The sequence below is a fragment of the Dunckerocampus dactyliophorus genome, chromosome 19 (assembly GCF_027744805.1).
Source record: "Dunckerocampus dactyliophorus isolate RoL2022-P2 chromosome 19, RoL_Ddac_1.1, whole genome shotgun sequence".
Classification (NCBI taxonomy): domain Eukaryota; kingdom Metazoa; phylum Chordata; class Actinopteri; order Syngnathiformes; family Syngnathidae; genus Dunckerocampus; species Dunckerocampus dactyliophorus.
In genome coordinates this window covers 19,605,437-19,622,848 of record NC_072837.1, presented here as the reverse complement: position 1 = coordinate 19,622,848, position 17,412 = coordinate 19,605,437, and the positions used below count along the sequence as shown (strand labels likewise).

The 17,412-nt window shown below is 40.7% G+C and overlaps 1 protein-coding gene across 4 annotated transcripts in view; it reads right to left on the bottom strand.

The window, feature by feature from the left end:
• The window catches only part of pak5 (p21 protein (Cdc42/Rac)-activated kinase 5), a 90,221-nt gene that overhangs the window by 44,298 nt on the left and 28,511 nt on the right, over positions 1-17,412 (bottom strand). For 2 of the 4 annotated variants that reach the window (XM_054761092.1, XM_054761090.1), the window contains exons 2-3: positions 9,436-9,659; positions 6,889-6,933 (exon numbers count right to left, since the gene is read on the bottom strand). In XM_054761092.1, the coding sequence (XP_054617067.1) occupies positions 6,889-6,933; positions 9,436-9,639 (249 nt within the window). In that variant the 5' untranslated portion in view covers positions 9,640-9,659. Of the gene's footprint in view, positions 1-6,888; positions 6,934-9,435; positions 9,660-17,412 lie in introns of those variants that run through there. The other 2 variants (XM_054761093.1, XM_054761091.1) reach the window with 2 other exon arrangements.

Below are 17,412 nucleotides of genomic sequence, written 5' to 3'. Positions count from 1 at the left end.
GTATCTGTAACTGTATCTGTATCTGTAACTGTATCTGTGACTGTAACTGTATGTGTAACTGTATCTGTATCTGTAACTGTAACTTTATCTGTAACTGTATCTGTGACTGTATCTGTGACTGTAACTGTATCTGTAACTGTATCTGTAACTGTAACTTTATCTGTAACTGTATCTATAACTGTATCTGTATCTGTAACTGTAACTTTATCTGTAACTGTATCTGTAACTGTATCTGTATCTGTATCTGTAACTGTAACTTTATCTGTAACTGTATCTGTAACTGTATCTGTATCTGTATCTGTAACTGTAACTTTATCTGTAACTGTATCTGTGACTGTATCTGTGACTGTAACTGTGACTGTATCTGTAACGGTATCTGTATCTGTAACTGTATCTGTAACTGTATCTGTGACTGTAACTGTAACGGTATCTGTGACTGTATCTGTGACTGTATCTGTATCTGTGACTGTATCTGTAACTGTATCTGTGACTGTAACTGTAACTGTATCTGTAACTGTATCTGTATCTGTAACTGTATCTGTAACTGTATCTGTGACTGTAACTGTATCTGTATCTGTAACTTTATCTGTAACTGTATCTGTGACTGTATCTGTGACTGTAACTGTATCTGTAACTGTATCTGTAACTGTAACTTTATCTGTAACTGTATCTGTAACTGTATCTGTATCTGTATCTGTAACTGTAACTTTATCTGTAACTGTATCTGTAACTGTATCTGTATCTGTAACTGTAACTTTATCTGTAACTGTATCTGTGACTGTATCTGTGACTGTAACTGTGACTGTATCTGTAACGGTATCTGTATCTGTAACTGTATCTGTATCTGTGACTGTATCTGTGACTGTAACTGTAACGGTATCTGTGACTGTATCTGTGACTGTAACTGTATCTGTATCTGTAACTGTAACTTTATCTGTAACTGTATCTGTAACTGTATCTGTATCTGTATCTGTAACTGTAACTTTATCTGTAACTGTATCTGTGACTGTATCTGTATCTGTATCTGTAACTGTAACTTTATCTGTAACTGTATCTGTGACTGTATCTGTAACTGTATCTGTGACTGTAACTGTAACGGTATCTGTGACTGTATCTGTGACTGTATCTGTGACTGTATCTGTATCTGTAACTGTATCTGTATCTGTATCTGTAACTGTATCTGTAACTGTATCTGTGACTGTAACTGTAACGGTATCTGTGACTGTATCTGTGACTGTAACTGTATCTGTAACTGTAACTTTATCTGTAACTGTATCTGTAACTGTATCTGTAACTGTATCTGTATCTGTATCTGTAACTGTAACTGTATCTGTAACTGTATCTGTGACTGTATCTGTAACTGTATCTGTGACTGTAACTGTAACGGTATCTGTGACTGTATCTGTGACTGTATCTGTGACTGTAACTGTGACTGTATCTGTATCTGTAACTGTATCTGTATCTGTAACTGTATCTGTAACTGTATCTGTGACTGTAACTGTAACGGTATCTGTGACTGTATCTGTGACTGTATCTGTGACTGTAACTGTGACTGTATCTGTATCTGTAACTGTATCTGTGACTGTATCTGTAACTGTATCTGTAACTGTAACTGTGACTGTATCTGTAATTGTATCTGTGACTGTAACTGTATCTGTAACTGTATCTGTAACTGCAACTGTGACTGTATCTGTGACTGTATCTGTAACTGTATCTGTGACTGTAACTGTATCTGTAACTGTATCTGTAACTGTAACTGTAACTGTGACTGTATCTGTGACTGTATCTGTCTCTGTAACTGTGACTGTATCTGTAACTGTATCTGTGACTGTATCTGTATCTGTGACTGTATCTGTATCTGTAACTGTATCTGTAACTGTATCTGTGACTGTATCTGTAACTGTATCTGTAACTGTATCTGTAACTGTATCTGTGACTGTAACTGTGACTGTATCTGTGACTGTATCTGTATCTGTAACTGTATCTGTAACTGTATCTGTAATTGTATCTGTAACTGTATCTGTGACTGTATCTGTGACTGTATCTGTATCTGTATCTGTATCTGATGTGGGACTGTATCTGTAACTGTATCTGTATCTGTATCTGTGACTGTAACTGTAACGGTATCTGTGACTGTATCTGTGACTGTATCTGTGACTGTAACTGTGACTGTATCTGTAACTGTATCTGTAACTGTATCTGTAATTGTATCTGTAACTGTATCTGTGACTGTATCTGTGACTGTATCTGTATCTGTATCTGTATCTGTATCTGTGACTGTATCTGTATCTGTAACTGTATCTGTAACTGTATCTGTAATTGTATCTGTAACTGTATCTGTGACTGTATCTGTGACTGTATCTGTATCTGTATCTGTGACTGTAACTGTATCTGTAACTGTATCTGTATCTGTATCTGTGACTGCAACTGTAACGGTATCTGTGACTGTATCTGTGACTGTATCTGTGACTGTAACTGTGACTGTATCTGTATCTGTATCTGTGACTGTAACTGTAACGGTATCTGTGACTGTATCTGTGACTGTATCTGTGACTGTAACTGTGACTGTATCTGTAATTGTATCTGTGACTGTAACTGTATCTGTAACTGAATCTGTAACTGTATCTGTAACTGTATCTGTGACTGTATCTGTCTCTGTAACTGTGACTGTATCTGTAACTGTATCTGTGACTGTATCTGTCTCTGTAACTGTGACTGTATCTGTAACTGTATCTGTGACTGTAACTGTATCTGTAACTGTATCTGTAACTGTAACTGTGACTGTATCTGTGACTGTATCTGTCTCTGTAACTGTGACTGTATCTGTAACTGTATCTGTGACTGTATCTGTATCTGTAACTGTATCTGTAACTGTATCTGTGACTGTATCTGTAACTGTATTTGTAACTGTATCTGTAACTGTAACTGTGACTGTATCTGTGACTGTATCTGTGACTGTATCTGTAACTGTATCTGTGACTGTAACTGTATCTGTATCTGTATCTGTAACTGTATCTGTGACTGTATCTGTAACTGTATCTGTGACTGTATCTGTATCTGTATCTGTAACTGTGACTGTATCTGTGACTGCATCTGTGACTGTATCTGTAACTGTAACTGTGACTGTATCTGTATCTGTGACTGTATCTGTATCTGTATCTGTATCTGTAACTGTATCTGTGACTGTATCTGTAACTGTATCTGTGACTGTATCTGTATCTGTATCTGTATCTGTGACTGTATCTGTGACTGTAACTGTGACTGTATCTGTAACTGTATCTGTAACTGTATCTGTAATTGTATCTGTAACTGTATCTGTGACTGTATCTGTGACTGTATCTGTATCTGTATCTGTATCTGTGACTGTATCTGTATCTGTAACTGTATCTGTAACTGTATCTGTAATTGTATCTGTAACTGTATCTGTGACTGTATCTGTGACTGTATCTGTATCTGTATCTGTATCTGTGACTGTATCTGTATCTGTATCTGTGACTGTAACTGTATCTGTAACTGTATCTGTATCTGTATCTGTGACTGTATCTGTATCTGTATCTGTATCTGTAACTGTATCTGTGACTGTATCTGTAACTGTATCTGTGACTGTATCTGTATCTGTGACTGTATCTGTATCTGTATCTGTATCTGTAACTGTATCTGTAACTGTATCTGTGACTGTATCTGTATCTGTATCTGTGACTGTATCTGTAACTGTAACTGTGACTGTATCTGTAACTGTATCTGTGACTGTATCTGTAACTGTAACTGTGACTGTATCTGTAACTGTATCTGTGACTGTATCTGTGACTGTATCTGTGACTGTATCTGTCTCTGTAACTGTGACTGTATCTGTAACTGTATCTGTATCTGTATCTGTGACTGTAACTGTAACGGTATCTGTGACTGTATCTGTGACTGTAACTGTGACTGTATCTGTATCTGTAACTGTATCTGTGACTGTATCTGTAATTGTATCTGTGACTGTAACTGTATCTGTAACTGTATCTGTAACTGTAACTGTGACTGTATCTGTAATTGTATCTGTGAATGTATCTGTAACTGTATTTGTAACTGTATCTGTAACTGTAACTGTGACTGTATCTGTGACTGTATCTGTGACTGTATCTGTAACTGTATCTGTGACTGTAACTGTATCTGTAACTGTATCTGTAACTGTAACTGTGACTGTATCTGTGACTGTATCTGTGACTGTATCTGTAACTGTATCTGTATCTGTGACTGTATCTGTATCTGTATCTGTATCTGTATCTGTAACTGTATCTGTGACTGTATCTGTAACTGTATCTGTGACTGTATCTGTATCTGTAACTGTATCTGTGACTGTATCTGTAACTGTATCTGTGACTGTATCTGTAACTGTATCTGTGACTGTATCTGTAACTGTAACTGTGACTGTATCTGTAACTGTATCTGTGACTGTATCTGTCTCTGTAACTGTGACTGTATCTGTAACTGTATCTGTATCTGTAACTGTATCTGTGACTGTATCTGTAACTGTATCTGTGACTGTATCTGTATCTGTGACTGTATCTGTATCTGTATCTGTATCTGTAACTGTATCTGTAACTGTATCTGTGACTGTATCTGTAACTGTATCTGTGACTGTATCTGTATCTGTATCTGTGACTGTATCTGTAACTGTAACTGTGACTGTATCTGTAACTGTATCTGTGACTGTATCTGTAACTGTAACTGTGACTGTATCTGTAACTGTATCTGTGACTGTATCTGTGACTGTATCTGTGACTGTATCTGTCTCTGTAACTGTGACTGTATCTGTAACTGTATCTGTATCTGTATCTGTGACTGTAACTGTAACGGTATCTGTGACTGTATCTGTGACTGTAACTGTGACTGTATCTGTATCTGTAACTGTATCTGTGACTGTATCTGTAATTGTATCTGTGACTGTAACTGTATCTGTAACTGTATCTGTAACTGTAACTGTGACTGTATCTGTAATTGTATCTGTGAATGTATCTGTAACTGTATTTGTAACTGTATCTGTAACTGTAACTGTGACTGTATCTGTGACTGTATCTGTGACTGTATCTGTAACTGTATCTGTGACTGTAACTGTATCTGTAACTGTATCTGTAACTGTAACTGTGACTGTATCTGTGACTGTATCTGTGACTGTATCTGTAACTGTAACTGTATCTGTATCTGTGACTGTATCTGTATCTGTATCTGTATCTGTATCTGTAACTGTATCTGTGACTGTATCTGTAACTGTATCTGTGACTGTATCTGTATCTGTAACTGTATCTGTGACTGTATCTGTAACTGTATCTGTGACTGTATCTGTAACTGTAACTGTGACTGTATCTGTAACTGTATCTGTGACTGTATCTGTAATTGTATCTGTGACTGTAACTGTATCTGTAACTGTATCTGTAACTGTAACTGTGACTGTATCTGTAATTGTATCTGTGACTGTAACTGTATCTGTAACTGTATCTGTAACTGTAACTGTGACTGTATCTGTGACTGTATCTGTAACTGTATCTGTGACTGTAACTGTATCTGTAACTGTATCTGTAACTGTGACTGTATCTGTGACTGTATCTGTGACTGTATCTGTCTCTGTAACTGTGACTGTATCTGTAACTGTATCTGTAACTGTATCTGTGACTGTAACTGTATCTGTAACTGTATCTGTATCTGTAACTGTATCTGTGACTGTATCTGTAACTGTATCTGTGACTGTATCTGTAACTGTAACTGTATCTGTATCTGTATCTGTATCTGTATCTGTGACTGTATCTGTATCTGTATCTGTATCTGTGACTGTATCTGTAACTTTATCTGTGACTGTATCTGTATCTGTATCTGTAACTGTATCTGTGACTGTATCTGTAACTGTAACTGTGACTGTATCTGTAACTGTATCTGTGACTGTAACTGTAACGGTATCTGTATCTGTGACTGTATCTGTATCTGTATCTGTATCTGTAACTGTATCTGTGACTGTATCTGTAACTGTATCTGTGACTGTATCTGTATCTGTAACTGTATCTGTGACTGTATCTGTAACTGTATCTGTGACTGTATCTGTAACTGTAACTGTGACTGTATCTGTAATTGTATCTGTGACTGTAACTGTATCTGTAACTGTATCTGTGACTGTATCTGTCTCTGTAACTGTGACTGTATCTGTGACTGTATCTGTGACTGTATCTGTAACTGTAACTGTATCTGTATCTGTGACTGTATCTGTAACTGTATCTGTGACTGTATCTGTATCTGTATCTGTAACTGTATCTGTGACTGTATCTGTAACTGTATCTGTGACTGTATCTGTAACTGTAACTGTGACTGTATCTGTATCTGTGACTGTATCTCAGAGTCTTTTTTTGAAAAATTAGAAAATGCGTACCTGGAGAGCAGCGCAGCCGACAAGCGTATTCGGGGGTCAAAATGCGTGCTGAGTACAACAAATGTGTAGACATTGGCAGGTGTGACATCCCTCAGCTCGTCAGGGAATGGCTCATTACCCTGAAAGACTTTGCACCTTCACCTTACTGATGCTAATGATTAGCATGATGGTAGCTAATCGGGGTAGAAAGATGGGAACATGCCGCTACAGCTCATCTAGTGTTTGCTACGTTTGGGGGGGGGGGCAGTCATGCGTATGACGGAAGGACAGGGTGGAAATGAAGTCTAGAGGAGCCATGTCGTTATGTCATGTGATCTCTCGGTTCCCCGCCTCCACCCGAACGCATGGCAGCAGGCGGCGGAGACGACGGGAGGAGATGCGGTAACAAGGCGGCGGCGGGGGCGGGGTGGGGGTGTGTGCTAGTGCCAGTGCAGTGCGGAGGGGCGGTGGGGTGGGGGGGTTAACAAAGGGGAAAGAGGGAGTCATACTTTGGGCAACGGTGTTTCGGACGGCCGGACCTTCTTGGGAGATATCTGTGAAGAGAGCAAGAGAATTAACCTTCTTGTTCCCGCCTCTTCAGAGATATTTCCTGTGGCATATTGCTGTTCTTGGGATGGGGGGGTTGGGCCTCCTGGCACGGTTTCCTCTAAGCAAATCATCATCTTTTTGCCAAATGATGCATTTGGCAGGACGGCTGACAAGTGTGCTATGATTGGACAAACACATCCATCCCAAACGTCCAGTATGGAGGGCAGAGCGCCCCCCGCTGGAAGTGTACCATGGGCAGTCTTTCTCACCTACTGGTGTGATATACGATTACTGCAGGGAACCAATGAACAACAACACGACAGAAAAGACACTCAGAAGGGTCGTCAGACACAAGAAGACACAAAAAAAGAGGACGGGGGTGAAAAGACATCATTGCTTTCATGCTCTTTAAATCTGCATTAAACGCAGCATGGGAACGTTACCTTGCACTCACTTCCAAGTCAGTCTTTTTGGGGCCATCTGGGGCACAAAACAACCTGCAACATTTGCCCGAGTCATGTTTTAGTCTCAGGTGCTACACCAAGAATGTAAAGCAGGGGTGTCCAAACTTATTCCTCGGGTGAGGGCCACATCGTACACTTTCGGACTTTATTTATGACTTCATTCCCGTAATATTTTCACATTAAAACTTTTTCCACAACCAAACTTTCCCCCAAAAATTATTTTTTTACTTTTCAGAATATTACACCTTTTTTTTCAAGTATTTTTCTTTAATATAAAAAATGTTTTGCCACTAAAATGATGTTATTTTAGATGTTATTTATTACCAGATTATTCTTGTAAAATTGGGACTTTTTTCTTGCAAGAGTAATTTTTTTGTCTTAATATTTTGACTTTATTCTCATAAAATTACAGCAACTTTTTTCATTTTTGGTGTTTTTTTATTTTAATTTTCCAAATATTTCAACTTTGTTCTACATTTTCTTGTCCTAATTATGACTCTATTCCCGAAACATTTTGATTTGTAACATTACAACTTTTGTTGCAACCTAATTTTCTAAAATATGTTTGGGTTTTTTGTTTTTCAACTTTTTTTTTTGTAAGTATTTTTCTTTAATATTTCAATTTTCTGCCACTAAAATGATGTTATTTTTCTTCATAATATTACGAGATTATTCTTGTAAAGTTGGGACTTTTTTCTTGCAAGAGTAATTTTTTTGTCTTAATATTTTGACTTTATTCTCATAAAATCACAGCAATTTTTTTCATTTTTGCTGTTTTTTTAAATTTTCCAAATATTTCACCTTTGTTGTAAATGTGTTGTACATTTTCTTGTCATAATTATGACTCTATTCCCGTAATATTTTCATTTGTAACATTGGAAATTTTTCCGCAACCTCATTTTCCAAAATATCGTTGGGTTTTTTTGTTTTTCAGAAAATTACAACTTTTTAAAAATGTATTTTTTTTTAATATTTCAATTTTCTGCCACTAAAATGATGTTATTTTTTGTCATAATAGGTTATTCTTGTAAAATTGTGACTTTTTTTGCAAGAATTCTTTTTGTCTTAGAATTTTGACTTTATTCTCATAAAATGACTGTTATTTTTAACAGTTTTTTTCCCCAACTATTTCAACTTTCTTCTAAATCTTCTTGTCATGTGTATGACTTTATGCCCCTTTTTCAGCAAACGAATTTTCCAAAAATGACAACTTTATTCACGGTTCTGTTACTTTTTCATGATTTGAGTCTTTTTTCTTCTCTACTAAAATGATGCTATTTTTCCTCATGACGGTACAACGCTACACTTGTAAACTCTTTGTTCTCTTATTATAATTTGAATGTAGTCCATTTTTGCTGTGGTTGTTGTGTACTTTTAACGGGCGGCACGTTGGCCACCCCTGCTGGAGGTGATTTTTTTGCTCAGATCTCCGGCGGCTTTGAATGCAACAACCAAGCGAGCAAATGCTCCACTGAGCGCATCCAATCGTCGCCGAGTGCGTGGTCTGCACTGACTTACGCAACACGTGATCATTGTGTAACATTGGCATTGACAGATGTGGCTGGAGGCCAACCCTGTGATGTACTGGCAGAAATGGCAGTCGCTGCATTTGAAGGTGTATTCACCTCTGCATGCGCTTTAAAATGTTTCCCCTACTCTATGCTCTATTACAACATTGGTTCTGTTGTTTATTTATGATATATTTATCATAACTGACCATGTGGTCGAAAAGAGCAACATCTTCCTTTCCACTTTCTCATGCACTCCAAATCATGCAGGTTTCTAAAAGCACTTGTCATGTCTAATATTTCCTCACGTTCCACAGCATTTGGCTTAATGCAGGTTTAAAGCAGTGCTCTTTGATGTAAATAGTGATATACTGTATACTGTATGCCAGATGCTACTTGAGAAAGAAAGCAGACGAGCTTTTAGTGTAAAAGAGTCCAGATGAGTGACATTGCAGGATTGAGGGGGGCTACAAGTTAGTGGGGGTCAAAATGGAGGAGTTAGACAAGGAAGGCGGAGGCCGTGTGGTCACACTACCTTCATGGGCGCCAGCTGGATGGGGGTGATGTAGGAGGGGTCCACCATGGGCTTGGGCCGGTTGGCGGTGTCCGCCAGGAGGCTCTGCCATTGCTGGGGCAGCCCGGTAAACTTCTGCTCGCGCGGGTCAAAGCCCGTGTGGACCCGGTGCTCGAAGTTTGACGGAGCCGAGATCTCCAGCCGTTTCTTCTTCTTCCCAAACATGCTGGAAAACCCTGACAAACCTGACAAACACAAAAGGAAACACATGAACGTCGGTGCACGCTAGCAGGCGTGTGGCGTGCTAGGTGTCGGGAGTCATCGCTTGCGGTGTAAAATGATTTGAACAGGAGCAGACTGAAGAACGCTTAGGTCTGTCGCCATAAACCATAAATCCATTGATGCAACTGTATAAAAAAAACAACGATCAATTTTGTCGTCCTGAATAAATTGCCATGCGCATGCATTGTGTTTGTATTCCTCGTCTGGATGACGAGAGGCTTCACTCTGCAGCTGTCTGTGTGTGTGAGTGAGCGAGCGAGCCCTCCTGTCGTCTCCTCCCCGCTACCTTGTGTAGCAGCAAGTTAGCTTCGTGAGCCAGCTTACGCTAACATGAATGATGGCACAAAAGCGATAGTTTCTAAGAATGAATGCTACAGCCACGGTGGGGGAATATTTGGGTTTTAAACAGAATGAACAAGGTGAGTGCATGAACACCGACGACCGACACGGGCAGTTTTCTCAACGGGGGGAAAAAAACTACAGATGGAGGTGTCTCAGGCAGCGGGGCCTTACTGAGGCGTTTGGTCGGCAAAGTAAGTATAAACAAAACAATGCAAAATGGTGCTAATGTGGCTCAAGCAGGCAAAAAATATTGTTGATAATGTCGATTATCGACGATAATTTGTAGCACAATTATCAACCAGCAAAATTTGTTATGGTGACAGGCCGAGTGATGTTAAAAAGATAGAGTCATATGAAGCATAAGGCAGCCACTTGTCAGGTTTTCTGTCCCTGCCTGAGAGCAACATGGTCCAAGTCTGACAGATTGGCGCTAACAAGCACTTCAAGCGTGACTGTCATGCATTCTTCCGGTCGTGTGGCACGCTGAAGTCAAGCTTTGCCATGCTGCGGGACACAAACAAGGCAAGAACAAGCACAAATGTCTCAACATGCGAAGAGAAGAAAAAAAAACAACAACAAGCAAAAAGCCAACAGTCCACTTTGGTTGCGTAACATCAACAGCAGGAGGAAAGAAAAGCTCCTTGCCAAGTTAGTGTGCATGGCCGAACAAAATGGAAGAAAAACAAGACAACTTGGGACTGCTTGCATCTTTCATCTCCGTAGCCGCAATCAGTCACATGCACTTTTCAACTTGACGCCAGCGTGCAGTGCGTGGTGTCACAGGAACAAAATGTCATGGCGGTGAAAGGAGTTCATTGTGCTCCTTCTAGGAGCCTTTGTCCTCACAGTCACACTTGTGGGGCCCCTCCCTCGGCATTCTCTTCCTATCCGACTGCTCTTATTATACAGTATGTACACTTCTCCATGTCTGGCTTTCTCATGGCTCTATTATACAAACGTAGCGTCTTAGTGTGCAAATACGCAACACTACTACGACTGCACCAGAATCCTCAGTCCCACGTGAGGGAATTATGACGTCATGCAGAAAATACTGTCATCATAGTAGCGTAAAGGGGAAATAGTAAAGAAAGAAGTTGTTTTTTTAAGTTGTAATATGACATTGAAAAATGACAAAACTTAGAATATCTTGGCAATAAAGACAAGCTATTATGGGAACAAAGCAACAATATGATGAGAGGAAAATTGAAATAGTTGGGGAAAAAAAACAAAAACAGCAGCAGAAAAGAATTTTTCAAAATGTTAAGAGAAAAAAGTTGTATTCTTACCAAAAAAGTCACAATTTTATGAGAATAAATTTGTAATATCCATCCATCCATTTTCTGTACCGCTTCATCCTCATTAGGGTAGCGGGGGCATGCTGGAGCCTATCCCAGCTGACTTAGGGCAACAGGCGGGGGTTTTTTTTAGAAAATGGAAATGAAATAAAAATGGAAAATCTGCAGTAATTTTACAAGAATAAAATATTAAGTGCAAAATTTGTAAACTAATGAGAAAAAGTTTCAGTTTGACCACAATCTTCCCATAATATGTTGAGGAAAACAACTTTACTGGCACAATGTTGAAATGTTTTTTGAAAAGATAAATAAAGGTTGAAAACAAACCCTGGGTGACCTCTGAGATTAAGGCCCTGCTGAACAAGAAGAAGAGGGTCTTCAACTCGGGGGACAAGGAGGAGCTGTGCAGAGTCCAGAGGGAACTCCGGCATAAGATCAGGAAGGGGAAGGACTGCTACAGGAGGAAACTGGAGAAGCGGCTGGAGGAGAATAATGCCAGGGAAGTCTGGAGAGACCTGCAGACCATCACAGGCCATGGCAAAGGAGTGGGGAGAGACCAAGCCAGTGGGGACAAGATCTGGGCAGATGAACTCTGTTTTTCAACAGATTTGAGTCTGCCCCCCCTCCCTCCCCTACCAACTCACCACTCTTCACCCCCACAACCCCATCCCAGCCATCCTCTACTCCCCTCTCCATAACGGATGATCAGGTGAGAAGTCAGCTGAAGAAGATCAAGGGAAGGAAGGCCCCGGGACCGGACGGCATCAGCCCTAGAATCCTCAAGGACTGTGCTGACCAGCTCTGTGGAGTTCTCAGGCACTTGTTCAACCTCAGCCTGAGCCTGGAGAAAGTCCCAGCCCTGTGGAAGACCTCCTGTGTGGTCCCGATCCCAAAGACACCGCGTCCCAAGGAGCCTAACCACTTCAGGCCTGTTGCCTTGACCTCTCACCTGATGAAGACCATGGAGAGGATTATCCTGCAGCACCTGCGACCCCTGGTGGGCACTCAGCTGGACCCCCTGCAGTTTGCTTACCGGTGGACGACGCAGTGATGTACCTGCTGCACAGATCACTGCTACACCTGGAGGACAGCGGGAGCACTGTGAGGGTCATGTTTTTTGACTTCTCCAGTGCCTTTAACACCATCCAGCCGTCACTACTCAGAGTGAAGATGGAGAGTGTGGGAGTAGACCAACACCTGACTGCATGGGTTATAGACTACCTCACCAACAGACCACAGTATGTGAGGCTCCGTCACTGTGTGTCTGACATGGTACTCTGCAGCACAGGTGCCCCTCAGGGTAGAGATTGTTATCACGACACCAAGCTATGAGGTCCGCCACCTCTCTTCTGTATGACGTTTCAACACCACCAGTGATCAGTCCGATGACTGTAGTGTCATCCGCAAATTTAATGATGCTGGTGTTGTTCTGGGAGGCCACGCAATCGTAGGTGAAGAGCGTGTAGAGGAGCGGACTCAGCACACACCCCTGGGGGGGTCCCAGTGCTCACAATTCTTGAGCTGGACTACATGACTAGCTATAGCATTGTACTGCCAAAAAATGGAACTCTTAGGAGCTATTTTTGTTGTCATTGTTATGTTTGTCCAAGCAAAGCTCCCTTTAGTTGCATCAGGCTTTCACATCAACTAGAAACGTCGATCATGTTGTCCATGACTGTACTGTAGCTGGGGTGCTCACACTTCCCCAGCCTGCCAGCTACTTTTAAAATGAGCCAGTCCCAAAGATCTACTGCCTACTAAATGTACAGAATGTATTTACTATATTTACAAATAGGAGCATTTATGTACGTTTTTACAGTACACGTATATCAGGCGTGCACGTACTTTTTCAGCATTCACGTTACAAGGTGACCTGATCAACTCCTACTATCAAACATATCAACTCTAAGCAGTAATCTACTAAACTACTAAACTACTGTACTGAATCCTAATGATTAGTGGGGGTGCTCTGATCGATCGGCCACCGACTGCCGTGTGGGACGTCCTGTCATTGTGAGAGCCGTGTACGTTTTGCGCCCAGCAAAACACGCCTTAAAACTCTTTAGTTTGGTACGGCGTTTGGGGGGCGGTCACTTGGTGTGGTGAGTTTTCGCAGCCCGCGATGTGATCGTCGGTCAGTTGGGCAGCTGATTAGCCAAACGCGGGACAGGCGCCCGTGATAGCCCGAACACTGGTTTTCAGTTAATAACATGACGACACTAGAAAGGAACGCATTCTGAACTCGAACATGCGAGTTGTGGGTACCAGCGTTTTGTTCATGTTCTGGTCAAACAAGCATATTTGCTTTGTTTGGCTTGAAATAAGCTATGAAAAGAAATGCTTTTTTAATGTTTTTATTAAAAAATGTACACTTGATCTCTGTGATCGGTATCGGTAGCATAAAAACCTGATCGGAGCATCCTGAATGAGTAGTATTTCACAGTCACACTTTCAGAGTTTAAAGGTAATCCAAGATGATGACACGTAATCCCCCAATCGTTGTGTACACAGCCTGAGTATTACGTCAGTCCAAAGAGCTACGTAGCGTTCATCAGACACACACTTCACGTTAGCATTTGCTATCAAACATTACAGACATGCAAGAAACCAAAAAGGCAATGCAGCCCAAATCAAGGCAACATATGAAAGAGCTGTCAGCATCGGGCACGTTTTCCAATCATGAAATAATAGTTGAACAGATGGAAGTGTAGAAAACACACATTTCTACAGTGGAGTTCATGACGTGACTTTTTTCTACATAACTAGACCCTGTGAAAAACAACAGCATTTTTATGACCAAATTGTGCATTTCTGTGACAATATATAGTATTTAAAAGCAAAACATAGCACATTTTTGGTCAACTATAGGTTTTATTCCAAAAAATGGCATTTTTTTGAGATAATATTGCATTTGTGTGACAATATAATGCATTTTGCTGCAAAATGTAGTATTTTTGTGTTTTTATGACAAAATGTTGCATTTGTGTGACAATACATAGTATTTGTCTGAAGTCATGAAGTCAGCCATGGCATGTCCCACATCATAGAGTGAAAAAGCGTCTCCCCCAGTTCTGTGTGCAAGCAGCACGTTTTTGGGTTCTTAAGTTTAGAAGAAATAAATTCGAGGCTAACTGGTTCGCTAGCAGCCGTCTCGAGTTCCTGCAGCATAAGAGTTGTGCAATGTGTTGTAAACAATGACTAATAGGAGTGTACAGGTGACTATAGGGGTGTTAATTCAGGTCTACAGGGCTCTAATCATGTTAAAAAGCGTATTTATAAAATTTCTATGACGTAGCTACGAAAATATTCCATATAACATTAACTCCTGTGTGGCTGTAATTCATTTATCGAGGTGGGGTCTGGAACCAAATAAGCGCTATAAACGAGGGACGACTGTATGGGCAAAAGTTGTGTGGCACAGAATTGACTCACTTAAAAATGAATCAATCAATGAATCAATCAGGGGTTGGACTGGAACCCTGATTGATTCATTCTTCATCTTTTGGACAACCTTTACAAATGAATAGAACGTAGACAGGAAGGTCAAACATCAGCAAAACTGGAGAAAAAAAGCAGAAAACCAAAAATGTGTTGGCATGGTAAGACGTAGACACTCGCCACAGGTGTCCCGTTAGATAAGCATCCACAAACGCAGGCCAATCCTTCCTGTTTCTGCTGATCTGCAAGTGCTAACTCACGCAAGGCTCTCCGCTCTGGGCTGATGTCCAGTTAAAACCCCCATGACCCAAAGTCCCCACAACCTCACTTCCACTTTTAGCGCCAGCGCACAAAGTGACCTCTGCAAGATGGAATATTGACGTGCAGATGATTCCCGTAAGTAATTACATTTCCAAAGCAGGGCCAGCCATGACGACAGACGGCGACACCACAATGTTGTGCAAATATGGGCGGCAAAAGTTTGCGATCCCCAAACGCGAGCGTCGGCTGAGAAAGTGGGACCACAGCTTGATGCTGAGTCATGGACAAATGCTGTAGAGCACACTGTACGCCACACTGACACGCCAGCGAAAAGCACCGTCACGCATGGATTCTACAAGATGAACATTGCTAGAAATACCAAGCACAGAGTAAACACAACATAAACACGTAGTTTTACGTTAAAAGGGCTGAGTCATCCCAGGACTCCCAGGCTGATTTGTCTCCAAACCATCTGTCACCATCTGAGCCTCCACAGGCATTTCCCCTTTTTGCTACTGGCAGGACTTTGGACTGGAACCTGCCCCGCCTTGGATCAAACTGCACAGCATGTGTACCTGTGTGTCATCTGGAACCCAGGGGCCCATTTATTAGGCAATAAAACATTCAGATAATTCAGAGTCGCCTTTACACTCCATTATTCTTTGTTTCCATTGCATTGCGCAGGCTACAGGATCACTGCAGGGACATAGCATGCAAGCTAGCGAGCTAACTAGCTAGCCTCGTGACCACAATGCTACATATAACTTGTCTTTCAATATATTTTGACTAAGTCAACCATGAAATGGCCATCATGTATTAATTCATTATCTTTTGAAAAAGGGACAACTGTAAAACATTCCAATAACCATTTTTTTCAATGAAAAAAAAACAACTAAATATCATCATGAATTCCTTCCGGAAGGTCCAACTCTAACCAAATCAACTTTTCCCATGAAAAAAATAATGGAAATCCAATTCATCCATGCCAAAAAGCCCAAAATGTTTTTATAGTTTTACAATAATAGTTTTACGTGCAGAAAACAAGGTGAAAAGCATATAAGTGCATATAAATGAACATTTACGGTTACTTTTACCTTCACTGAAGACGTGAGTGAAAACAGGAAGGTGGTGATGGTTGATCTTGCTGCCACGTCGTGTCTTTGGGAACAATCACCAGGCCTAAAAGTTCACTTATCCCTTTCATTCATCATTTATATGCATTTAGCAGTTGTATGCACGTAAAAGTATCATTGTCAAACTAGAAAAACGTCTTTTATGTGAACATTTTTGAAGGGCGTACCGAGACAAGGGTGCAAGGCCTCCCAATTTTCTGGCTTAAAGAGAAGACTGTCATCATTTCAGAGGTACGTAAATGGGACGGGAGTGGCTCGGCCATCGGCTGCGATGCACAGCTGGTTCCCGCGTGACAGCCTGTCATCCCGGATGGAGCGCATGGATGGTGACACTGGGTGTTTCTGCCTGTCTCATTTTACATGACAACACATAACTTCTGCTTCCAACAGCAAAACATAAGCATTCCGTAGCATGTTCACATCGTGCACAGTCAAACATAGCACATGCCAAACATAGCACGTAGCACACCTTCTCCTCACCGGCGCACTCTACTTGTTTTTTTCATTTTCAATATTGATGTGCAAGGTGCATGTTTATTGGTTCTAGAACGTTGATACTTAGTTTGATGTGAAAGTGGCCGCAGCAGAATTGGGTGCTTATTTTGTGTTATTTTGTTAATTGATGGTTTGGTGGGTTTTTGCCCAACAAAACCATGTAAAAATGTTCAGTTGTCCATTCATTTGTCATGCTTAAATATTTTTGCATCAATGTCTGCATGTAAAACTATAATTATTGTTCTGAAGTTAGTTTTTTGTTAACATTTTTGGGTGTCTGGAACCGATTGATTGCATTTACATTTTTTTCTATGGGAAATTTTGCTTTGGTTAGAGTCCATTTTGGTTTGAGTCATGAAGGGATTCATAACTAAGGCACCGCTGCATTATCATAACAGTGTTTTTATTTGGTCTCCAAAAATGTAAACAGTAATATTGTTTAGCACCAATTTGTGGGACAATAAGCATTTAAACCCCCCTTTTGGCGCAGTACTGATTATTATAATGCTATAATGGTCCGATTAATGGGCGGGGCCGTACTATTAGCGGCGTGAGCATTTGCTGTGCTCGTGTTGCATCCCTTGAGGGTGCTATCTGGAGGCTGGAAAGTTGCAATTAAAATGCAAGAGGAGAACAATTTTACAAAACTTCATCCATTATTCAAAATGTGTTAAGAAAAAGGACAGCATCTGATAAACAAGGCGAGGGAAGGGTAATTATTTGCAGCAGAGGAGAAGGTACTTTCATTAAAA